General features: G+C 44.1%; 1 protein-coding gene across 3 annotated transcripts in view; it reads right to left on the bottom strand.

Annotated features, from left to right (window-relative positions):
• Positions 1 to 26,591, bottom strand: part of LOC118358606 (myosin light chain kinase family member 4-like) — a 68,438-nt gene that overhangs the window by 15,232 nt on the left and 26,615 nt on the right. Inside the window, exon 1 of one of the 3 annotated variants that reach the window (XM_052480011.1) lies at positions 16,595 to 16,965. The exons of the other annotated variants lie outside the window; for them this stretch is intronic. Within the exon in view, the coding sequence (XP_052335971.1) occupies positions 16,595 to 16,735 (141 nt within the window). The 5' untranslated portion in view covers positions 16,736 to 16,965. Of the gene's footprint in view, positions 1 to 16,594; positions 16,966 to 26,591 lie in introns of those variants that run through there. 3 annotated transcript variants of the gene reach the window in all.

Below are 26,591 nucleotides of genomic sequence, written 5' to 3'. Positions count from 1 at the left end.
ATACAAAATGCTCTGTAATGTCAAAGTGGAAGAAAAATAGGAACATTTGTGAAAAAAATCATGAAACATAAAACACTAATATATCTTGGTTAATGCTATGAAGTATTCAACCCGCTGAGAATCACCTTTGGCAGCGATTACAGATGTGGAAAGCTCTTGGAGACTTACCCAGAAAGACCCACACCTGGAATGTGGAACATTTCCCCATTTATAATTTTCAAAATGTTTCAAGCTCTGTCAAATTGGTCATTGCTAGACAACCTTTTTTCAGGTCTTGGCATAGATTTTCAAGCAAAGTTAACTCTGTAACTGCCTCATGGTGAAATCCCCGAGTGGTTTCCTTCCTCTCCGGCAACTCAGTTAGGAAGGACGCCTGTATCTTTGTGGTGACTGGATGTATTGATACACCATCCAAAGTGGAATTAATAACTCAGAACTTCATGGTCAAAGGTTCAATGACTGCTTTTTTTTTTCACCCGTCAACCAATAGATGCCCTTCTTTGCGAGGCATTGGACTCCCTGGTTTTTGTGGGTGAAATTCACTGCTCAACTGAGGGACCTTACAGATAATTGTATGTGTGTGTGGTTTCAGAGATGAGGTAGTCATCAACAAATAATGTTAAACCCTGTTTGTGCACACAGGTTGAGTCCATACAACTTAATATGTGACATGTTAATGCTATGATAGTGAATATAAAGAGAAGGGAGTGATGGAAAGACATTTAGAAGGGAAGGATTTGAGACTCCAAAAGTGTTGGCACATTCGTTTGCACCTCCCATTACCAACAATTTGCACATATGGCCAGAGTGCTTTAATTATCTATTGGTTCAGATTCCCATGCATGTATTATATAACAGAGCATAAAGCAGCACATTTCCGTTAGCAACAGTTAAGTTGTATCTTTCACTACTCATCAACAGATGCAGGTGTTTGTAGCCTTAGCTATGGTTGCCATCATAACTGAAGCATGGTTGTCATGGTGGACAGATCATCTCCTCGACAGGAACAGTAGAGGGGCTATCATGTCATCTCAACGTGTGTGTGTGTGTGTGTGTGTGTGTGTGTGTGTGTGTGTGTGTGTGTGTGTGTGTGTGTGTGTGTGTGTGTGTGTGTGTGTGTGTGTGTGTGTGTGTGTGTGTGTGTGTGTGTGTGTGTGTGTGCGTGTGTGCGTGCGTGCGTGCGTGCGTGTGTGTGTGTGTCAAATCTTATGTTATTGTATTAGTCACATGTGTAGAAAAACAACAGGTGTAGACTAGCAGTGAAATGCTTCACTCCCCAACAATGCAGAGAGAAAGAAAATATGAGTAATGAGAACATGGCTACATACACAGGGTACCAGTCAGTGGCGGTCGGTGCCATTAAAGATGAGGGAGAACAATCTTTTTTTTATGCCTTATTTCTATTACAGCATGTTGGATGACTGTCCTCCTGTAGCTCAGTTGGTAGAGCATGGCGCTTGTAACGCCAGGGTAGTGGGTTCGATCCCCGGGACCACCCATACGTAGAATGTATGCACACATGACTGTAAGTCGCTTTGGATAAAAGCGTCTGCTAAATGGCATATATTATTATTATTATTATATTCCGTTCACCCAGTTCAATGTAACATCGATAGGTTGAGGCCACTATGTGATACTCAAATATTTCCTATACCCGTCATAGGGTTGCTACAACCTAGCATATGTTGGTGACACACAGGTTGAGAGAAAAATGTGAGGTGACAGACGGTGACACATTCAATGCCACTTTGCACACTCTTGCCTGCATCGAGCTGATATAGGGTGTAATCACTAGTTGCAGTTGCAAACAAGAGTTTCTATTGGACAAATTCAGGTATGTTTATCCCAATTTCATTCCACTTGCTTCCGTTTAAGAAATGTTTTTCAACAAAATCGGCAGGATGAATAGACCCCTGATCACACATCTAAACTAGCATAGCTGCATTAGCTAGCTAAGAAAATGAAAGTGGAAAGAAATATTGCTAGCACCCTCTCACCCTCGCGCTCTCTCATCTTCTTAATTTCTGAAGAAATTGATTTGTTCAGAACTATTCAACTATTCTCTCTCTCTCTCTTTGAGTCAACTACTCACCACATGTTATGCACTGCTAGCTAGCTATAGCTTATGCTTTCAGTACTAGATACATTTTCTGATCCTATGATTGGCTGGACAACATGTCAGTTCATGCTGCAAGATCTCTGATAGGTTGGAGTACGTCCTCTGGAAGATGTCATAATTACTGGGTAAGTTTATGGAATGGAGGGAGAACCATGAGCATCCTAGGTTTTGTATTGAAGTCCATGTACCCAGAGGAGGACGGAAGCTAGCTGTCCTCCGGCTACACCATGGTGCTACCCTACAGAGTACTGTTGTGGCTACTGTAGACCTTCATTCAGCTCTGTTGTCTTGCTGACGCTGAGGGAGAGGCTGGGATGATGGTGTTGATGTGAGCCCTGACTTTCAAAGCATTTCATGGCTACAGATGTGATTGATATGGGGAAATAGTCATTTAGACAGTGTACCATGGCATTCTTGGGAACAGGGACTATGGTGGTCTGCTTGAAATGTGTAGGTATTACAGACTTGGTCAGAAAGAGTTTAAAATTGTCAGCGAAGACACTTGCCAGCTGGTCAGCGCATACTCTGAGTACATGTCCTGGTAATCCATCTGGCCCTGCAGCCTTGTGTATGTTAACCTGTTTAAAAGGTCTAAATCACATCGGCAATGAGCGTGATTGCACAGTCACCCGGAACAGCTGGTGCTCTCATGCATGGTTCAGTGTTTCTTGCTTCAAAGCGAGCATGAAGGCATTTAGCTCGTCTGGTATGCTCACGTCACTGGGCAGCTTGTGTCTGGGTTTGCCTTTGTAATTCGTGATAGTCTGCAAGCCCTGCCACATCTGACAAGAGTCAGAGCCGGTGTAGTAGGATTCAATCTTTGTCCTATATTGACGCTTTGTCTACATGATGGTTTGTCGGAGCATGTAGCAGGATTTCTTAAAAGCTTCTGGATTAGTGTCCCGCCCCTTGAAAGAGTCAGCTCTAGCCTTTAACTCGGTGCTGATATTACCTGTGATCCATGACTTCTGGTTGGGATATGTATGTATGGTCACTGTGGGGACAACGTCGTAGATGCACTTCTTAATGAAGCTGGTGACTGATGTGGTAAACTCCTCAATGCCATGGGATCAATCTTGGAACATAGTACTTCCGGTTTGAGTTTTTGCTTGTAAGCAGGAATCAAGAAGATAGACTTATGGTCAGATTTGCCAAATGGAGTGTGAGGGAGAGCTTTGTATGTGTTTCTATGTGGAGTAAATGTGAGCTAGGGTTTTTTGCTTCTAGTTGCACAGGTGACATGTTGGTGGAAATGAAGTTAGACGGATTTCAGTTTTCCGTAATTAAGATCACCGGCCACTAGGAGCACCTCTGGATGAGCATTTTCTTGTTTGCTGATGGCCCTATACCACTCCTTGTATGCGGTTTTACTGCCAGAATCAGTTTGGGCAGTGAATAAAAAATGGATGAAAACACTTGGTAAATAGTATGGTCTACAGCTTAACATTAGGTTTTCTAACTCAGGCGAGCAGCACCTCGAGACTTCCTTAATATTAGAGATTGTGCACCAGCTAATGTTAACAGAGAGACACACACCTCCCCCCTTGAGATTACCCGACGGTGCCGTTCTGTCCTGCCGATGCATAGAAAAACCAGCTAGATGTACAGTAAATTAAACACGTCCGTGTTCAGCCATGACTCCGAGAAACATAGGATATTACAGTTCTTCACGTCCAGTTGATAGTCTTGAATGAAGTGTGTTCTCCAGTGAGTGTGTGTATGTTTGCCAATAGAACGGGAGGGTGGATGCGGTTTATGTACTCGCCGATGTAGTTTTGTCAGGGTGCCTTCACATCGGCCTCTCTAACGCCGCCTTCTTCTCTTCCGAGTCTTGGGGATTAAGGGCTATAGGTTTAGGCTACTATGTGATAGTATTAAGGGCCTGGTCCCGGGTGAGTAGTATGTCCTGGGCCTCTGATTCGTTGAAGTAGAAATCTGTATCCAAATCATAGCTATTCTGATGTCCAGACGCTCTTTTCGGTCATAGTAAACAGTGTCAGAAACATTATGCCCAAAAATAAAAAATACAAAATAGCAGAAATGTTCAGGAGCCCGTAAAACGGTTGCTATCAATTACAGGGGTACATGCCATGTCCCGACAAGAGCTACTGAATCAGCAGAAAGCAGGTATAAATGATACCGGACTCATGTGTGCACATCACGCACACAGACAGACAGAGTACAGTATTGTTCAGTTCACACAAACTTACAGACACACAACGATAAACACACAATGTAAATATGAAATTAGCCTGAATACATAAGCACAAAGAAAACAGGCACATGGTATACGGTTCGACATTGGTTAAACCTAAAATATGTTGTTAATAAAATCAACACCAGTCATCTAAAAAACCCACTCCAGTTGCCTTCAGTTCTAGGTTGGAGCAATATTATCTCAGCCTTGAGAATAGGACTTCCATACAACGGGCGAAGGGTAGTTAAATGACTAAGCATGGTTGACATGCACAGTGTAATGCTGGATATGTGGAGATGCCTCCACAAAGCCAACTGTCCAACTGGTAGACTGATGAATCATGAGAAGTCATGTCACACATTCAGAGAGTTATCCACTAACACAATTATCCTCTATAAATGTCTGGCTCAGTCTCTGACTTCTGGACTCCTTCACTGGACACAGAATTTAGCTATTTAATGCTAAGCAACTCTAATATTAACTCTCAGAGACCAATCATTTCTTTCTCATTTCACAGACACTATAGTCCTCTCCAATGCAGATGATATGACCACGGTTGAATATGGACATTCAAAGTTTTGAGTGGTGATTCAAGCAAAGCCTCTAATGAAGATACAAAGAGGACCAGCAATGGTGATATTAAGATACAGAATCCAACTTCAATATAAAAATGGGGGGGAAAAGGGTCACGTGATTATGATTTCCAATTGAAGCTTTTAATTCATTCTATTTCATAGCAAAGTGTCTTTATACACACTGGCGTTTCAGCTAACGCCTTCCTCGGGGCGTGTGTGGTGTGTGTCCCATACAAACTCACCTTCCTGGCTTGTTTGGCCTTAGCCCCCTTACAGCCTCCAGGCTTATTAAACAGCAGCTCAGCCAGCAGAGAGCTCTTCACCACCTCTCCGATGAAACCGATGACCTGATGCATTCCCTCCACCAGCCTCTCCACTCCCTCCAGCCTCTTCCCCTGCTGCTCCACTCGCTGGCTGGCCTCCTGCATCACCCCCTGGAGCACCCTACAGGCCACAGCCACCTCCTGGGCCTGACCCTCCACCTCCACCTCCTGGGTCTTACCCTGGGTCTGGCCCAGACCTCCAGCCGAACCCCAGGCCCCGGCCCGAAGAGAGGCCACCTCCCTCCCCACGCCCCCCAGGTCCCGGGACAGGCCGTCCAGCCGGGTGATGACGGTCTCCTGGATGTTAAGCAGACGCTCCATCTGACTGCTTAGAGAGTCCATGCGGCTTTCAGTCTCAACGCACCATGTAACAACGACCGGAGAAGAGGAGGAGGAAGAGGGTGAGGACGGTGTCTGGGGTTGTTTGTCAGGTCCAGTGGGTGAACGTATCAGCTTTGTCCCGGCCAGTTTCTGACCATGAAGAGGGTTGGGGTCGTACACCTTGGCAAGAGAGTTGACCAGACTGGAGCTCATGGTGGGTTCCGCAGCAGAGCGGTCAACCATGGTCAATGGCTGGTTAAACCGTAATGTAACCACCTGTGTTCTTCACGCAGCTACGGTAGGTCTTCCCTGCTCTTCTCAAACACAAGCGACTTCCATCCTTGGTTAAACAACAGTCAATGGTTGGTTGAAATGAAATGTAACCCTCCTCGTCCTGTACTTCCTCTAAATGGGAACCCAGGGCGATTGTTCCTTTTCCTTATCTTAAACCACCACCTCTTTCTGAGTCCAGTCCACTAATTACAAGATGATACTCTTTCACTCCTTCACTCAGCAGCTCGTCTCTTCCCTGCTCTCATCAAACACAGAAAACTCCCTGTGTGGTTATAGTCCAACCAGAAAACCGTCAGATCGTCCAACCAATTGACTGTTTGACCACTGAACCCTCTTCACAATGGGAATAACGTCCAATAAGTCCAGTTCCAGCTTGTTAATGAAGAACAATGAAATTAAAATCATTTCCCAAAGACATAAATACAGCCAGAGGAGACTGTGAAGAGAGACAGAGAACAGAGAGAGGTGCCCAGTATGTCCTCTTTTCCACACAGCTCAACAGAGGTGGAGTTTTTATGAATAGAATGGGGCAGAGAGTGTGTCCTCCGAAATACAGTGCAGCTCGTATCTGACGTCAGTGGTGAGTGGCTAAGTGATGGGCACTAGAGGCTGGGGGTTGAGCACTGGTGGGTGCGGACGGGGGATGCGTGGGATATCTGTGGGACATCTGAGATGCTCCGAAAGCTTCCGGTCAGATGTCACGGTCCTGAGAATGTTCTTTTGAAACACAAGCCACGTCTAAAAGACATCCAAAGACCAAAATACAGCCGCTGCAGTGAAGAGTGAAAAAAAGCGAGGGACCCCGTTGGTTTGAACACGGGGAACTTGATTCTTGAATGGCTTGGTTGGTGTGTAAGTTGTTGCTCTCACATTGTGTGTGTGTGTGTGTGTGTGTGTGTGTGTGTGTGTGTGTGTGTGTGTGTGTGTGTGTGTGTGTGTGTGTGTGTGTGTGTGTGTGTGTGTGTGTGTGTGTGTGTGTGTGTGTGTGTGTGTGTGTGTGTGTGTGTGTGTGTGTGTGTGTGTGTGCTGAATGCATGTGACAGGTGGGAGAGTGCATGCAAGGCCACTAAGACTCTATTAACTCTTCTGACCCTGTGTTACAAACACAACACATCGGGAGTATTTCTGAACCAAATGCCAACCGGTCATTTCCAGGGTCAAATCTTTCCTGGAGAGCCTGCCTTCCACTGATCTCAGCGCAAGTCTCGAGGCCTAATTCACGTTGACATTAAAAGTTCTCAATTAGCGACTATGATGAGACGGATATAATTGCTGAGTGAATACAAAAATGAATAAGAGACAAGAGGGGTTTAAGTCAACTTCTTTACTTAAAGTGACAGTTCACCCAAATTACAAAATGACATATTGGTTTCCTCAGTTTGTAAGCAGTCTATGGACAAGGTATGACAGTAATCAATGCTTTGGTTTATTTTCCCTGGCACTGTTTCCACATGCTAACGTTTGAGCATTCGTGGCACAAATCCCACTGTAAGTCAAGGGATGGGTATTAGCATTTTTCGCGTATCATATTCACATGATCTAAAAGTGACTTTGTTTTAAGCTTCACTGTCAATTTGAGATGATTTAGACACGTGCGAAAAAATGTCATATCGGTCTTGTGACTACCATCGGATTTGTGCCACAAATGCTAAAATGTTAGCATGTGGTAAAAGTGCCAGGGAAACTAAACCGGGGTTACTCATCAACTAAACCAGAAACTAAACCAGGGTTGCTCATCAAGACCAAGAGACAAAGTCAATACACAATGGTTATTTTAATCTAGATCATCTGTATTCTGCACACCATCAACAATCCCCTCAGTCAGCCCACCGGTAATAGACTGACTTCACAACATGGGAGGAGGGACTGGGAGCATACCTCAGCCTGAACACAAGGCTACAATAATAGCCTCGGTGGTCCTTCTGTAGCTCAGTTGGTAGAGCATGGCGCTTGTAACGCCAGGGTAGTGGGTTCGATTCCCGGGACCACCCATACGTAGAATGTATGCACACATGACTGTAAGTCGCTTTGGATAAAAGCGTCTGCTAAATGGCATATATATATAAATGGCATATATATATATATGAAGAGGAATAGAATTAAGCCGCGCTAGCTAGCCATGCTAAAATAAAGGTATCTGTTACATTGCATAAAAGGTTCAGACTACACCGTATGAGATAGCTTAGCATAGCCACTTGCTACATAATTAGAATTCAGTTTCGGGTTACATATAGGAGATAGTATAGCTTAGCCACTAGCTACAATACACGAATAGCCATTGTAGATTACTTATCAGGTTGATGACTTGTCTAGAATGTGAAGGTAGAGAAGGAGAGACACCCGTAAGAGTGGACAAATGATCAGAATATTAACAAACACACCCCACACACACACACGCCTAACATGTCCTGTACACTAGCCTCCTCAACCCACAGCCCGTCTCTCAAGCCCGACCTTATGTGTCACTGGCTTGTTTATCTTTGTCACTAGTATGTACCGGTGTGTCCTTTCATGGTCACTGTGTCAGTGACGTCCAGATATGACACGTTCTTCATTCCGAATGACCTCAGAATCTGATTTAGTTGAGAGGTTGTTTCCATGCAGAGGTAGCTAGTGATGTCAGCTTTGTGAGCTGCTCGCTGACCGACGGGCTACACACTAAATTGGCCACTCATGCGGACACACACACATTAACACACAAACATAAACACACGACGACCTGGTTCCCAGGATTATATTATGTAACTTTGCTTATGCCTTCAAGACAACTTTTTTCGGAAAAGAAGTACCCGTAAGCCGGGTATTCTGGGTAAACGGTGCCCTCTGACCCTGTGGTGTGAGCAGTGGGACTGACTTCTCCTCCTAGCCCCGACACATGCATGCACACATGCGCATACACACACAGACCAAGGCCACACTGAGAAGGCCAGGGTGTTAAAAGAATAATAACTCCAGCCATCCTCAGTTACCCCAGGTGAAACTTGAGATACTTAAAAACCAAAACAGGATATTATTTAGAAACGTACTGCACATACCTAATTTGACAAACTACCGCCAAGCAGTCCTCAAAGGACAGTCCAATGCAAGTCAGCATACTCTATCCTGGTTCTCACCTGTAATTAAATCTTAAGTGTCAATCAAACAGTAGCTAATTAGCTGGATTAGTCAAGAACCATCACTCATCTTTCGCTCCAACTGGAGTCAGAGAGGGTTACGCAGAATTAGAAGTCAGATGATATTTTAATGGAGTTACTCCTGTCCTTCCTTCCCCAGACCACTAGAGATCAGGAGAGACACACAAAACTCTCTAGGATGCTACAGAACTGGCCTCCTCCGGTCACACCGACTGAATCGTTTAATGGTAAATCCATTGGTGTCCCTGGAAATGTTGTTAACTAATCATACATCAGAGGGTTATAGTTGTTGTTTGGCCCTGTCCGGGGGTGTCCTCGGATGGGGCCACAGTGTCTCCTGACCCCTCCTGTCTCAGCCTCCAGTATTTATGCTGCAAGGGTCAGTTTGTTATATCTGGAGTACTTCTCCTGTCCTATTCGGTGTCCTGTGTGAATCTAAGTGTGCGTTCTCTAATTCTCTCCTTCTCTCTTTCTTTCTCTCTCTCGGAGGACCTGAGCCCTAGGACCGTGCCCCAGGACTACCTGACATGATGACTCCTTGCTGTCCCCAGTCCACCTGGCCATGCTGCTGCTCCAGTTTCAACTGGCCTGGGCCCTAGGACCATGTCCCAGGACTACCTGACATGAGGACTCCTTGCTGTCCCCAGTCCACCTGGCCATGCTCCTGCTCCAGTTTCAACTGTTCTGCCTTACTATTATTCAACCATGCTGGGTCATTTATGAACATTTGAACATCTTGGCCACGTTCTGTTATAATCTCCACCCGGCACAGCCAAAAGAGGACTGGCCACCCCACATATGCTCTCTCTAATTCTCTCTTTCTTTCTCTCTCTCTCGGAGGACCTGAGCCCTAGGACAGTGCCCCAGGTGCTGCTGCTCCAGTTTCAACTGTTCTGCCTTATTATTATTCGACCATGCTGGTCATTTATGAACATTTGAACATCTTGGTCATGTTCTGTTATAATCTCTAACAGCCAGAAGAAACCCCACATAGCCCGGTTCCTCTCTAGGTTTCTTCCTAGGTTTTGGCCTTTCTAGGGAGTTTTTCCTAGCCACCGTGCTTTTACACCTGCATTGTTTGCTGTTTGGGGTTTTAGGCTGGGTTTCTGTACAGCACTTTGAGATATCAGCTGATGTACGAAGGGCTATATAAATAAATTTGATTTGATTTGATTTGATTTGATTTGTTGGCTCTGTAGTCAAGTGGTTGAATAAGAAATAAACATCCCACTGGGTACAGACGTCAACATCTAGTTTTGATTTACATTTGGGTTTAATTTAAATGTGAAATTAACAAAAAAATGTCATTGGATTTAGGTTAAAAAAAAAAAACAGGGTAAAAAAAAACGATTGAATAAATGCCCTTGCATTAATGCCTTTTTGAAATTCCAATCATTTTTACACATTGATTCAATGTCATCATGTTGAATTTTTAGGTTGAAATAATGTTGAAACAACATTGATTCAACCAGTTTTTTCCACAGTGGGATCGCTTGTCCATGTTCACTGATGTCTTCTTGTATATCCCTGTCCTCTCTGAATTCTCTCTGTCTCTATCTATCGATCTGTCTCTTTCAAATCTAGTCATCTATCCGTCTTTAAAAGCCCAACGTGCTGACAGCCCATAAAGTGGGACTGCAGTAGAATAGCTCTTTAACTACCTACTGTAATCGTGTGTCAGTCAAAAGCTCAATTCAACCGTTTTCTCTCCTCCCTCTCTCTCTGCACTTCCTCCTCCCATCATCCCTCCTCTTTGTCCAGTGCTACATGGGTGATGTAAGAAATAGACACTCTTCTGCCCCTTTGACACTCACCTTCCCTTCCCCCCCTCGAAACCGTCAACATGTCTCCCTAGCTTCTACTCCTCCCACAATCTCTCTCCTTCACACTCACTCAACATGTCTCCCTAGCTTCTACTCCTCCCACAATCTCTCTCCTTCACACTCACTCGGTATGTTTGCCCATCCTCCATCCCTCCCTTCCCATCTCATCTCGCTATCATTGGCCTTAGGGAGACATGGGATGCGGCTGGACTGGTCACATGACTCCGGGTTGTTTGGGAGACACACACACACACACACATAGACCACAGACAAGAGCTACTAAACACACTCACTTTCACACACACGAAACACAACTGGCACAGTTTGCAATCATTATAATTTATTGCATGAGATACTGCAAGACGACATACATAGTAAGCGATAGAGGCACCTGTTTCTATGTATGTGTGTGTGTATACGATTTCCTGTATGTGCATCTGCACAGGGTGCATCTGTGAGTTGAACTTATTTTTCTATAGCTGAGACAACTGGGGAAAGATTAAAGGTTAAAGGTCATTCTCTCCTTTTCTTTTGTAATTTGTATCCCACTGTGCCTTTGCCTGGAATACTGCAAGCTTCAGTGATATCAGTACCTTTCAATGCTAAAAAGGTCACACTTTTTCAAATTCAGATTTAAACCTGAGATCTTTGAGATATTTGGGCAACCTTGCCTTTCTCCTCTGTTGACTTCAAATCTAGGTGATGCACCATTGTCAACTTTTACTATGTACTATTTAGCTGCTATTTATGAACAACATAAATAAAATACACATCAAATAGCCTAACAATGAGGGAAAAAAGTAGTCAGATTGAGGATAAATTCAGACACTATTTATTGTTGAACTCAACTAATTTTGTCTGGCTAATAGCCTATGCAAATGAGATGCATTATTCAAGGTAAATTAAATCAAATTAAATCTGACTTGAGAGACTCCCCTGAAGTCCTCAGGAGACTAGATCCAGGTTACGACCCCCACTGTTTTCTATACTGAATATTGCCAAGCCAGACAGTCTTTCCCGAGACATTGTGCTACACACTATTTAAACTTAGTCTTGAATAATGCAGGCCAAGATATACCAGAGATAAGGTACTGTTTAAAGCCTAAAGAATCAAACAATTCCTAGCGCATATGGAAATGTACAGGTTTTATGAATAACTTTTTGCACGGGTGTCCAGTACACCACAGAGAGAGAGAGAGAGAGAGAGAGAGAGAGAGAGAGAGAGAGACAGAGAGACAGAGAGACAGAGAGACAGAGAGACAGAGAGAGAGAGAGAGAGAGACAGAGAGAGAGAGAGAGAGAGAGAGAGAGAGAGAGAGAGACAGAGAGACAGAGAGAGAGAGAGAGAGACAGAGACAGAGACAGAGAGAGACAGAGAGAGAGAGAGAGAGAGACAGAGAGAGAGAGAGAGAGAGAGAGAGAGAGAGAGAGAGAGAGAGAGAGAGAGAGAGAGAGAGAGAGAGAGAGAGAGAGAGAGAGAGAGAGAGAGAGAGAGAGAGAGAGAGAGAGACAGAGACAGAGACAGAGACAGAGACAGAGACAGAGACAGAGACAGAGACAGAGACAGAGAGAGAGAGAGACAGAGACAGAGACAGAGAGAGAGAGAGAGAGAGAGAGAGACAGAGAGACAGAGAGACAGAGAGACAGAGAGACAGAGAGACAGAGAGAGAGAGAGAGAGAGAGAGAGAGAGAGAGAGAGAGACAGAGACAGAGACAGAGACAGAGACAGAGAGAGAGAGAGAGAGAGAGAGAGAGAGAGAGAGAGAGAGAGAGAGAGAGAGAGAGAGAGAGAGAGAGAGACAGAGACAGAGACAGAGACAGAGACAGAGACAGAGACAGAGAGAGAGAGAGAGAGAGAGAGAGAGAGAGAGAGAGAGAGAGACAGAGACAGAGACAGAGACAGAGAGAGAGAGAGAGAGAGAGAGAGAGAGAGAGACAGAGAGACAGAGAGAGAGAGACAGAGAGAGAGAGAGAGAGAGAGAGAGAGAGAGAGAGAGAGAGAGAGAGAGAGAGAGAGAGAGAGAGAGAGAGAGAGAGAGAGAGACAGAGAGAGACAGAGAGAGAGAGACAGAGAGAGAGAGACAGAGAGAGAGAGAAGAAGAAGTGAAAGAGCGAGTGCGAGAGTGAATCGTGTCATTTTGGGGTCGCCATTTCCTTCACAGGACCTTGCAAATACACATGTTCTATGGGCTTAATAGTAAAGACATGTCATTTAACTGTATATTTTGTTTAATACCTTTTAATTTAACCAATCATGATGTTTCATCATGTTGTCAAACAAAATCAATTCAAAAAGTAGGCTACGTGAGCGTAACACCTGAAAAGGTGCTGAGATTCGGGACTGTCCCGGGATGACAGGTGCAGCAACATTGATATCATTTTCTTTTAACATGACACAGAGGTGGGGTGTAAACATTAATGTTTACCACTGTAGCAGTACACGCTGCAACTTAAACAAATAGGAGAATGATTTAATTAGCATTATTCAGAGATCCAATGTTTGACCCCCGTAATTCTGGGTAAAGTGGTAGAAGTCAAGCTTGTCCTTTAACTAATGTATCTGTGGTCACACTGTATTACCGGACACACTAATGACATAGACCTCAACAGGACCACACGATGACATATTAAGCTGTGTTCTTTCACCACTGACACATACCAACCACATACCCACTCAGTTCTCCGACATACACCGACACGCTCTCTCTTTCCTTTAACCCTTCAGCTCCCGTCTCTATACTGTAGCTGTTTGCCACCCCTTGACAACCCAAATTGGGTATCTCTTTCTTAGAATTCAGCCATCTTTTTGTTGATCACACTACCTATGACTGTGTCCTTCTTCCTTCCTCGCTCTCATTCATTTCTGAGTAAGCTAAATCAGTCCACCCAATGGGGAGTCAGACCCACCCAATCAGATTGAGCAAAACAATTCAATAAATGTACATCTAATTTATGATTTTTGGGGTATTTCCTGATTCTACCTGGATTATGTTGGAGAGGCTTCCATTAAATAACACCCTCTGTGTTCTGTTAGACAGGTAACTCTTTATCCACATTATAGCAGGGGATGTAAAGCCATTACACACGTTTTCCCAGCAGCAGCCTATGATCAATAATGTCAAAAGCCGCACTGAAGTCTAACAAAACAGCCCCCCACAATCTTTTAATCATCAATTTATCTCATCCAATCATCAGTCATTTTGTGTAAGTGCTGTGCTGGTTGAATGACCTTCGTGCTGAAAGACTGTTGTCAATTTGTTTACTGTAAAATAGCATTGCATCTGGTCAAACAGAGTTGGTTACTGGCTGATTGGTTGGCTCTACTATTCTTAGGTAGCGGAATTACTTTTGCTTCCTTCCAGGCCTGAGCACACACACTTTCTAGTAGTAAGATATGGCAAAGAGGAGTGGCAATATCGTCCGCTGTTATCACCAGTAATTCTCCATCCGAGTTGTCAGACCCCGCGAGTCTGAGTCAGGCTTATAACTGGGAAACAGTGTGTCCAGTGACGGTGTTCCGACAACTCTCCATTTGACTCGTCAATCAATGATTTACGCAAGTTGTGCACACTTACTACCTTTGAATTGTGTAACTGGGAGCATGTAAACAGTGTGCAGCGACACACTTACTACCTTTGAATTGTATAACTGGGAGCATGTAAACAGTGTGCAGCGACACACTTACTACCTTTGAATTGTATAACTGGGAGCATGTAAACAGTGTGCAGCGACACACTTACTACCTCTGAATTGTATAACTGGGAGCATGTAAACAGTGTGCAGCAACACACTTACTACCTTTGAATTGTATAACTGGGAGCATGTAAACAGTGTGCAGCGACACACTTACTACCTTTGAATTGTATAACTGGGAGCATGTAAACAGTGTGCAGCGACACACTTACTACCTTTGAATTGTATAACTGGGAGCATGTAAACAGTGTGCAGCAACACACTTACTACCTCTGAATTGTATAACTGGGAGCATGTAAACAGTGTGCAGCAACACACTTACTACCTCTGAATTGTATAACTGGGAGCATGTAAACAGTGTGCAGCAACACACTTACTACCTCTGAATTGGACACAATATCTTTGTCATGGTTTTGATCCTCACCAGATCTGTAGCTGCACCATAGAAGCAGAACCTTTTTTTTTCAGATCTCTCTGAGAGAAAGCTGTGTGTAACTAAATGCAGCCACTGCCACCCTCAGATCACATGGACATAGTTCAGATGAGAGATGGCCAGGTCTTCTTTCCAAGGCCTGTGACATGATCAATCAAACATATCACAAGTCTACCGAGCACGTTGTCTCGCCTGGCAGTTTGGGCATAGTTGTCTTTCCAACATGGTTTCAGAGCATTTTGTATTATTCTGTACGTAAATCTGAGAAACTCCATTTAGTATGATATGTTATATTTCGTATGGTATGTACAGTGGGGCAAAAAAGTATTTAGTCAGCCACCAATTGTGCAAGTTCTCCCACTTCAAAAAGATGAGAGAGGCCTGTAATTTTCATCATAGGTACGTACACTTCAACTATGACAGACAAAATTAGATAAAAAATCCAGAAAATCACATAGGATTTTTAATGAATTTATTTGCAAATTACAGTGGAAAATAAATCTTTGGTCACCTACAAACAAGCAAGATTTCTGGCTCTCACAGACCTGTAACTTCTTCTTTAAGAGGCTCCTCTGTCCTCCACTTGTTACCTGTATTAATGGCACCTGTTTGAACTTGTTATCAGTATAAAAAGACACCTGTCCACAACCTCAAACAGTCACACTCCAAACTCCACTGCTGTCCACTGCTGTCAAAGGACGCCAGAAGTTCTTCCACACAGATCTCGACAAGCCATTTCTGTGTGGAGCTCGCTTTGTGCCCGGGGCATTGTCATGCTGAAACAGGAAAGGGCCTTCCCCAAACTGTTACCACAAAGTTAGAAGCACCGAATCATCTAGAATGTCTAGAACATCCATTTTATATGCCAACCCAACCACCCTCTTTTCATTTTTGCCTTATATAAACATCTGCCTTATGTAACCATACCAAATGTAACATATCATACTAAATGCAGTATCTCGGATTTACATACAGAATAATATGAAATGCTCTGAGGCCAGGTTGGTCTTTCCTAGCCATTAGGGCCTAGAATTGTATAAACTGATCCTGCAAAACCAGAGAGCTCCCAATCCAGCATAGTCCTGGATTTTAAAGCATGCTCAATTGAGAATCTTCATTGAAAGTCATTTTTTGTCCAGGACTGGGCTTATTCTGTGTACAGGAAACCGGTTCTAAGTCTCTTTCACGTAACGACAAAGACTACAAACTATCACCGTCTTTACACATGTGAGTATGCATTTCAAAGTCACTATGGATTAACATGTCTGTTAAGGTGATAATGTGTCATCTTTCAAGACATCACTTCCTCCTACAGGCCAACTGGTACTCTCACTTTCTGTCTCTCTATCCTCTACCATCTTTGAATTATGGATGATGAAAAACATGAAAACAGCCTGTGTAGAACTTGCTTCACTAACAAAAATGTCCAATTCTCATGGGTCAAAAGGTGAACAGAAACTCACCTCCGCAAAAAGATTCTACCAGTCACACCTGCAAAACCTGAGCACAAAGCCCCGCAATCATGTACCCTTTTTACTCTATCATGCTGACCTAAGCTATACCATTTTATTTTTACATTGTCCACCAGCAACAATAGTGGATGCATAAACCAGTCAGCACAGTTCACTTTGGCTCAGCTCGGTAGTATGAATGAACCCATTAAGACAGCAAACTACTAGTACCTGTATGTCTGGCGAGGGTGTTTCCCTGCCCCTCTTCCTCTTGTAGGTGAATAAATTCCAGATCCGTTGCCATGGGAATGACGCCACCAGACACATGCTGCCTACTATCCAAATATCCTTATCCCTCAGAAAGTTCTCCATGGTAACTGCTGCTCTTCCTCTTCCTCTTCCTCCCGCTCCACTTTATAGTCTCAGCTCAGGGCTGGATTATTTCAATCTGTCGCTCCCTGGTCGACGGCGGCGACGATCGGGTCTCTTGGGGGCGATCGGCAGCAGGTTGGGGCTGTTGACATGGAAACCACAGCGGGCGCCAGCAGTTACGAAATAGTGAGGCCTATCCTTGTCGCGCTCTGACTGATCTGATCGCACTGTCATTCAGACACTCCCCCCACTCAGAACAGAACGACAGGCACGTCTCTGTCCAGTCACGCTGTGCCAACCCACCCCCCATTGACCATGTTACCCTGACCCCCGACCCTCCACCCCGCCTGCCAAGGGACCTAAAAGGAGAGAACATGCTGTCTCAGAGACGAGAGGGGGACAGGTGTGTGTATGCTCCTTTGGCTCTATCCCAAATGGCACCCTATTCCCTGTAGAGTGCATTACTTTTGACCAGAGCACTTTGGGACGCAACTCATGCCTGGTATCCTTTAACTTTGTCCACAGCACTTCATGCCTGAAGAGTATATTCTCCATACTGTCTTGCCTACATCCACAAGGCACTAACTATTTCTGTTGTTGTGGAGTCGCTTGCTCCTCAGCTCTATATCTTTCTCTCCCTTCCTCTCTCTCTCTCACACACACACACACACACACACACACACACACACACACACACACACACACACACACACACACACACACACACACACACACACACACACACACACACACACCTGTGTTGGCAAGGTGCTAAGTACATATGTTGGGCACCTCTCTCTCTCTCTCTGACGCACGCTCAGACAACACATACAGAGCCTTCAGAAAGTATTCATACACCTTGCCGTATTCCACATTTTGTTGCGTCAGTCCCGGAATTAAAAATTGATTAAATATACTGTAACCCAAAGAACATAAATGAGATGACACAACATTTCAATTGAAGTTAATTTACCGGAGTGCTATATTTTCTGCTCTGACCTGTCAACTGTGGGACCGTATACAGATATGCATGTTTCTTTCTAAATAATGTCCAATCAACTTAATTGGTCACAGGTGGTCTCTAATCAAGTTGTAGTGACATCAAGGATGATCAAAGGAAATTGGATGCACCTGAAGCTCAATTTGGAGTGTCACGGCAAAGGGGTGCAAGAATGATTGTCTATTGCACAATATCAAGGGGGGGGAGACTTGTGTAAATAAAATAATAACAAATTCTGAACTGCATTGTGGGTTAAGGGCTTGTAATTAAGCATTTCACGGAAAGGTCTACACCTTTTGTATTTGGCGATTATGTCAAATGTGATATTTCTGTATTTAATTTTCAATCATTTTGCAAAAATGTCTAAAACCATGTTTTCACTTTGTCATTGTGGGGTATGAATTCAGGTTGTGAGACGACAAACTGTGGAATTAGTGACGGTGTATCGATGCTTTCTGAAGACACTGTAAAACGGTAGGCAAAGCGATGACTTGGGGGGGGACAGCATATTGAGACAGGTCCACTGTCACTGATATCGCCACCCTATCTGGACTGCGGTCTCTGGCACCTATCTGTCTGGCCAGAGGGGTTGATTTACGGTCAACCGTGCGACGCCACCTCTACACACTGTGAACCAAATCCCAGCGGTGGTCGAAACCTGGTCCCCTGGACCTTTAACAGGCAACAGCAGTTGACACCCTATTTCCTATATGGTGCACTATTCCCTATGGGTCCTGGTCAAAAGTAGTGCAGTATATAGGGAATAAGGTTCCATTTGGGACCAGGGGTTAGAGATAGATGTATACTGGAAAAGAATCTGTCCTCACGAAGGAACAGGGGCCTCATTTGTCAAAGGTGCGTGTGCACAACAACAAGAAATGCTCTAAACCTGGCATGTGCCTGTTTTTCCACAAAGGTTGGTATTTATAAATGTTGACCTTGCACACATGCACACCTTCTAGTGGTTTTTGACCAATTGCATTACAAGCATATTGTTCTTTGGGGGGGGGGCAATGGAGGTGTTTGATGCATTGGAACAAATATTAGGCAACCATTTATCCACTGCTCCTTCAATAGCCAACCATGCTTGAAAGTAAATAGATGGAGGACAATGTCATTTATCTTTTAGGCCTAATATTACTGTAGAGCCGTGGGAAGTACTGTAGTTTGGGGGTGGAGGGGGCTTTGACTCCAAAATGCTATTTGGAGAACAGCAAAAAAAAATTACCCCAGACATCAATTATGATATTAGGTTCAAAGGTCTGCAGCATGGCGTGTCAAATGTACTACTCAACCTCATCATACATAGGCTCCATTGACTCATTTACTTGTGGAACAGGCATGCAGTGCAACATGAAATAGATGCATAAAACACGCTATCAAGGCCGTCTTCAAACACCAACCTCAATGTGAAGGTAACCAGAGCATAAAACAACCGACTGATTGCAAACGGTGATAAATCCCACACATTCAAATAAAAGGCCTACAAAGGGCATACTAAGGCCTACAATCGACAAGGACAAATAAAGACAAAACAAATCTGACCAAGGAATTAAGAAAATCATGAAATACAGCTATTTTCAGGTCTCTCTAAAGTCCAGGCTTTGGCTGGGCAGCTCAAGGACATTCAGAGACTTGTCCCCGAAGCCACTCCTGCGTTGTCATGGCTGTGTGCTTAGGGTCATTATCATGTTGGAAGGTGAACCTTCACCCCAGTCTGAGGTCCTGAGTGCTCTGGAGCAGGTTTTCATCAAGGATCTCTCTGTACTTTGCTCTGTTCATCTTTCCCTCGATCCTGACTAGTCTCCCAGTCCCTGCCTCTGAAAAACATCCCAACAGCATGATGCTGCCACCACCATGCCTCACCGTAGGGATGATGCCAGGTTTCCTCCAGACGTGATGCTTGGCATTCAGGCCAAAGAGTTCAATCTTGGTTTTATCAGACCAGCAAATCTTGTTTCTCATGGTCTGAAAGTCTTTTGGTGCCTTTTGGCAAACTCCAAGTGGGCTGTAATGTGCCTTTTTACTGAGGAGTGACTTCTGTCTAGCCACTCTACCATGCTGCAGAGATGGGGGTCTGAATATATTCTGAATGCTCTGTATCTCCCCTGACGTGGGCCTGTTTTCAATACCAACTCCTTTTGTCGTACAGTACTCCATGTAAGGCATCCAGACCTTTTGAGAGTTGCACAGTGTGCCTCTTGTAATAAATCACATCTAGTGAAACGTGACTTTTCTGCCATCCATTGTGACATTGTGGGAGGATAACCAACCATCTAATTAATGGCAAAGCATTTCTCAGCTGCGATAAGTGCAAGGTTACATAGTCTCTTCTGTCAGTCTCCAGTATCAACATTTCCAAGCAAACAAAAACAGGGAGAATCTGTAGACATGCTGACATAACATAACATAACATATGTCCTCTTTACCCAGAATTCAGCCAGCCTTCACGTGAACATAACATATGTCCCCTTTACCCAGAATTCAGCCAGCCTTCACGTGAACATAACATATGTCCCCTTTACCCAGAATTCAGCCAGCCTTCACGTGAACATAACATATGTCCTCTTTACCCAGAATTCAGCCAGCCTTCACGTGAACATAACATATGTCCCCTTTACCCAGAATTCAGCCAGCCTTCACGTGAACATAACATATGTCCCCTTTACCCAGAATTCAGCCAGCCTTCACGTAAACATTACATATGTCCCCTTTACCCAGAATTCAGCCAGCCTTCACGTGAACATAACATATGTCCCCTTTACCCAGAATTCAGCCAGCCTTCACGTGAACATAACATATGTCCCCTTTACCCAGAATTCAGCCAGCCTTCACGTGAACATAACATATGTCCTCTTTACCCAGAATTCAGCCAGCCTTCACGTGAACATAACATATGTCCTCTTTACCCAGAATTCAGCCAGCCTTCACGTGAACATAACATATGTCCTCTTTACCCAGAATTCAGCCAGCCTTCACGTGAACATAACATATGTCCTCTTTTTACCCAGAATTCAGCCAGCCTTCACGTGAACATAACATATGTCCCCTTTACCCAGAATTCAGCCAGCCTTCACGTGAACATAACATATGTCCCCTTTACCCAGAATTCAGCCAGCCTTCACGTAAACATAACATATGTCCCCTTTACCCAGAATTCAGCCAGCCTTCAGGTGAACATAACATATGTCCCCTTTACCCAGAATTCAGCCAGCCTTCACGTAAACATTACATATGTCCCCTTTACCCAGAATTCAGCCAGCCTTCACGTGAACATAACATATGTCCCCTTTACCCAGAATTCAGCCAGCCTTCACGTGAACATAACATATGTCCCCTTTACCCAGAATTCAGCCAGCCTTCACGTGAACATAACATATGTCCCCTTTACCCAGAATTCAGCCAGCCTTCACGTAAACATTACATATGTCCCCTTTACCCAGAATTCAGCCAGCCTTCACGTGAACATTACATATGTCCCCTTTACCCAGAATTCAGCCAGCCTTCACGTGAACATAACATATGTCCTCTTTACCCAGAATTCAGCCAGCCTTCACGTGAACATTACATATGTCCCCTTTACCCAGAATTCAGCCAGCCTTCACGTGAACATAACATATGTCCCCTTTACCCAGAATTCAGCCAGCCTTCACGTGAACATAACATATGTCCTCTTTACCCAGAATTCAGCCAGCCTTCACGTGAACATTACATATGTCCCCTTTACCCAGAATTCAGCCAGCCTTCACGTGAACATAACATATGTCCTCTTTACCCAGAATTCAGCCAGCCTTCACGTGAACATAACATATGTCCCTTTACCCAGAATTCAGCCAGCCTTCAGGTGAACATTACATATGTCCTCTTTACCCAGAATTCAGCCAGCCTTCACGTGAACATAACATATGTCCCCTTTACCCAGAATTCAGCCAGCCTTCACGTGAACATAACATATGTCCTCTTTACCCAGAATTCAGCCAGCCTTCACGTGAACATAACATATGTCCTCTTTACCCAGAATTCAGCCAGCCTTCACGTGAACATAACATATGTCCCCTTTACCCAGAATTCAGCCAGCCTTCAGGTGAACATAACATATGTCCCCTTTACCCAGAATTCAGCCAGCCTTCACGTAAACATAACATATGTCCCCTTTACCCAGAATTCAGCCAGCCTTCACGTGAACATAACATATGTCCCCTTTACCCAGAATTCAGCCAGCCTTCAGGTGAACATAACATATGTCCCCTTTACCCAGAATTCAGCCAGCCTTCACGTAAACATTACATATGTCCCCTTTACCCAGAATTCAGCCAGCCTTCAGGTGAACATAACATATGTCCCCTTTACCCAGAATTCAGCCAGCCTTCACGTGAACATTACATATGTCCCCTTTACCCAGAATTCAGCCAGCCTTCACGTAAACATTACATATGTCCCCTTTACCCAGAATTCAGCCAGCCTTCACGTAAACATTACATATGTCCCCTTTACCCAGAATTCAGCCAGCCTTCACGTGAACATTACATATGTCCCCTTTACCCAGAATTCAGCCAGCCTTCACGTAAACATTACATATGTCCCCTTTACCCAGAATTCAGCCAGCCTTCACGTGAACATTACATATGTCCCCTTTACCCAGAATTCAGCCAGCCTTCACGTGAACATAACATATGTCCCCTTTACCCAGAATTCAGCCAGCCTTCACGTGAACATAACATATGTCCCCTTTACCCAGAATTCAGCCAGCCTTCACGTGAACATTACATATGTCCCCTTTACCCAGAATTCAGCCAGCCTTCACGTGAACATAACATATGTCCTCTTTACCCAGAATTCAGCCAGCCTTCACGTGAACATAACATATGTCCCCTTTACCCAGAATTCAGCCAGCCTTCAGGTGAACATAACATATGTCCTCTTTACCCAGAATTCAGCCAGCCTTCACGTGAACATAACATATGTCCTCTTTACCCAGAATTCAGCCAGCCTTCACGTAAACATTACATATGTCCCCTTTACCCAGAATTCAGCCAGCCTTCAGGTGAACATAACATATGTCCCCTTTACCCAGAATTCAGCCAACCTTCACGTGAACATAACATATGTCCCCTTTACCCAGAATTCAGCCAGCCTTCAGGTGAACATAACATATGTCCTCTTTACCCAGAATTCAGCCAGCCTTCACGTGAACATAACATATGTCCCCTTTACCCAGAATTCAGCCAGCCTTCACGTAAACATTACATATGTCCCCTTTACCCAGAATTCAGCCAGCCTTCACGTGAACATTACATATGTCCCCTTTACCCAGAATTCAGCCAGCCTTCACGTGAACATAACATATGTCCCCTTTACCCAGAATTCAGCCAGCCTTCACGTAAACATAACATATGTCCCCTTTACCCAGAATTCAGCCAGCCTTCACGTGAACATAACATATGTCCCCTTTACCCAGAATTCAGCCAGCCTTCACGTAAACATAACATATGTCCCCTTTACCCAGAATTCAGCCAGCCTTCACGTGAACATTACATATGTCCTCTTTACCCAGAATTCAGCCAGCCTTCACGTGAACATAACATATGTCCTCTTTACCCAGAATTCAGCCAGCCTTCACGTGAACATTACATATGTCCTCTTTACCCAGAATTCAGCCAGCCTTCACGTGAACATTACATATGTCCTCTTTACCCAGAATTCAGCCAGCCTTCACGTGAACATAACATATGTCCTCTTTACCCAGAATTCAGCCAGCCTTCACGTGAACATTACATATGTCCCCTTTACCCAGAATTCAGCCAGCCTTCACGTGAACATTACATATGTCCCCTTTACCCAGAATTCAGCCAGCCTTCACGTGAACATAACATATGTCCTCTTTACCCAGAATTCAGCCAGCCTTCACGTGAACATAACATATGTCCTCTTTACCCAGAATTCAGCCAGCCTTCACGTGAACATAACATATGTCCTCTTTACCCAGAATTCAGCCAGCCTTCAGGTGAACATAACATATGTCCCCTTTACCCAGAATTCAGCCAGCCTTCACGTGAACATAACATATGTCCCCTTTACCCAGAATTCAGCCAGCCTTCACGTGAACATAACATATGTCCCCTTTACCCAGAATTCAGCCAGCCTTCACGTAAACATAACATATGTCCCCTTTACCCAGAATTCAGCCAGCCTTCACGTGAACATAACATATGTCCTCTTTACCCAGAATTCAGCCAGCCTTCACGTGAACATTACATATGTCCCCTTTACCCAGAATTCAGCCAGCCTTCACGTGAACATAACATATGTCCTCTTTACCCAGAATTCAGCCAGCCTTCAGGTGAACATAACATATGTCCCCTTTACCCAGAATTCAGCCAGCCTTCAGGTGAACATAACATATGTCCCCTTTACCCAGAATTCAGCCAGCCTTCAGGTGAACATAACATATGTCCCCTTTACCCAGAATTCAGCCAGCCTTCACGTGAACATAACATATGTCCTCTTTACCCAGAATTCAGCCAGCCTTCACGTAAACATTACATATGTCCCCTTTACCCAGAATTCAGCCAGCCTTCACGTGAACATAACATATGTCCCCTTTACCCAGAATTCAGCCAGCCTTCACGTGAACATTACATATGTCCCCTTTACCCAGAATTCAGCCAGCCTTCACGTGAACATAACATATGTCCCCTTTACCCAGAATTCAGCCAGCCTTCACGTGAACATAACATATGTCCCCTTTACCCAGAATTCAGCCAGCCTTCACGTGAACATAACATATGTCCCCTTTACCCAGAATTCAGCCAGCCTTCACGTGAACATAACATATGTCCCCTTTACCCAGAATTCAGCCAGCCTTCACGTGAACATAACATATGTCCCCTTTACCCACCAGCCAGCCTTCACGTGAACCAGAATTCAGCCAGCCTTCACGTGAACATAACATATGTCCTCTTTACCCAGAATTCAGCCAGCCTTCACGTGAACATAACATATGTCCCCTTTACCCAGAATTCAGCCAGCCTTCACGTGAACATAACATATGTCCTCTTTACCCAGAATTCAGCCAGCCTTCACGTGAACATAACATATGTCCTCTTTACCCAGAATTCAGCCAGCCTTCACGTGAACATAACATATGTCCCCTTTACCCAGAATTCAGCCAGCCTTCACGTGAACATAACATATGTCCCCTTTACCCAGAATTCAGCCAGCCTTCACGTGAACATAACATATGTCCTCTTTACCCAGAATTCAGCCAGCCTTCACGTGAACATAACATATGTCCCCTTTACCCAGAATTCAGCCAGCCTTCACGTGAACATAACATATGTCCCCTTTACCCAGAATTCAGCCAGCCTTCAGGTGAACATAACATATGTCCTCTTTACCCAGAATTCAGCCAGCCTTCACGTGAACATAACATATGTCCCCTTTACCCAGAATTCAGCCAGCCTTCAGGTGAACATAACATATGTCCTCTTTACCCAGAATTCAGCCAGCCTTCACGTGAACATAACATATGTCCTCTTTACCCAGAATTCAGCCAGCCTTCACGTGAACATAACATATGTCCCCTTTACCCAGAATTCAGCCAGCCTTCACGTGAACATAACATATGTCCCCTTTACCCAGAATTCAGCCAGCCTTCACGTGAACATAACATATGTCCTCTTTACCCAGAATTCAGCCAGCCTTCAGGTGAACATAACATATGTCCCCTTTACCCAGAATTCAGCCAGCCTTCACGTGAACATAACATATGTCCCCTTTACCCAGAATTCAGCCAGCCTTCACGTGAACATTACATATGTCCTCTTTACCCAGAATTCAGCCAGCCTTCAGGTGAACATTACATATGTCCTCTTTACCCAGAATTCAGCCAGCCTTCACGTAAACATTACATATGTCCCCTTTACCCAGAATTCAGCCAGCCTTCAGGTGAACATTACATATGTCCTCTTTACCCAGAATTCAGCCAGCCTTCACGTAAACATTACATATGTCCCCTTTGGTGTCTTACACCTCCAGCAGAATGACATTTCTGAGTGCATGATATTCAGTATAACTGGCCTATAGTACGTTCTATAGATGGTCTTAAACTGCAGTCATTTATGTCTGAGATGACATGAACATGACCGGGCATTCAAACACATCTGTATCCATTCATCATCATCAATTGTGTCTCCCAGGTCTTCCTCACATTTTTGGTTCACATATTTTGTGTCATCAGGAAGAGCCTCTATCAAACCTTGATACATTTTGGAAATCAACTTTAGAGGTCTGTCAGACTGCCTTAAAATAGTTTCAATCTTATATCCAGTGTTTTCTGCACAGAGAGACAAAACTGTGTGACAAAACTGCACATTTAAAAGTGGCCTTTTGTTGTCCCCTGCACAAGGTGCACTTGTTTAATGATAATGCATTTCTTGATATGCCACACCTGTCAGGTGGATGGATTATATTGGCAAAAGGAGAAATGTTCACTAACAGGGATGTAAACAAATGTGTGCACAAAATGTGAGATAGAGAAGTGTTTTGTGCACATGATACATTTCTAGGATGTTTTATTTCAGCTCATGAAACATGGGACGTGTGAAGTACTTAAGTAAAATACTTTAAAGTACTACTTAAGTTGTTTTACTTTACTACTTACATTTTTGACAACTTTTGCTTTTACTCCACTACATTCCTAAAGAAAATAATTTACTTTTTATTCCATATGTTTTCCCTGACACCAAAAAGTATTTCAAATGCTCAGGCAGGACAGTAATATGGTCCAATTGTCACACCCTGACCATAGTAAGCTGTTTATTCTCTATGCTGGTTGGGATAGTGACTAGGGTGGGT

The sequence above is a fragment of the Oncorhynchus keta genome, chromosome 26 (assembly GCF_023373465.1).
Source record: "Oncorhynchus keta strain PuntledgeMale-10-30-2019 chromosome 26, Oket_V2, whole genome shotgun sequence".
Lineage (NCBI taxonomy): Eukaryota > Metazoa > Chordata > Actinopteri > Salmoniformes > Salmonidae > Oncorhynchus > Oncorhynchus keta.
Note: the sequence above shows the minus strand (reverse complement) of the source record. Positions and strands in the feature narration are given on the sequence as shown.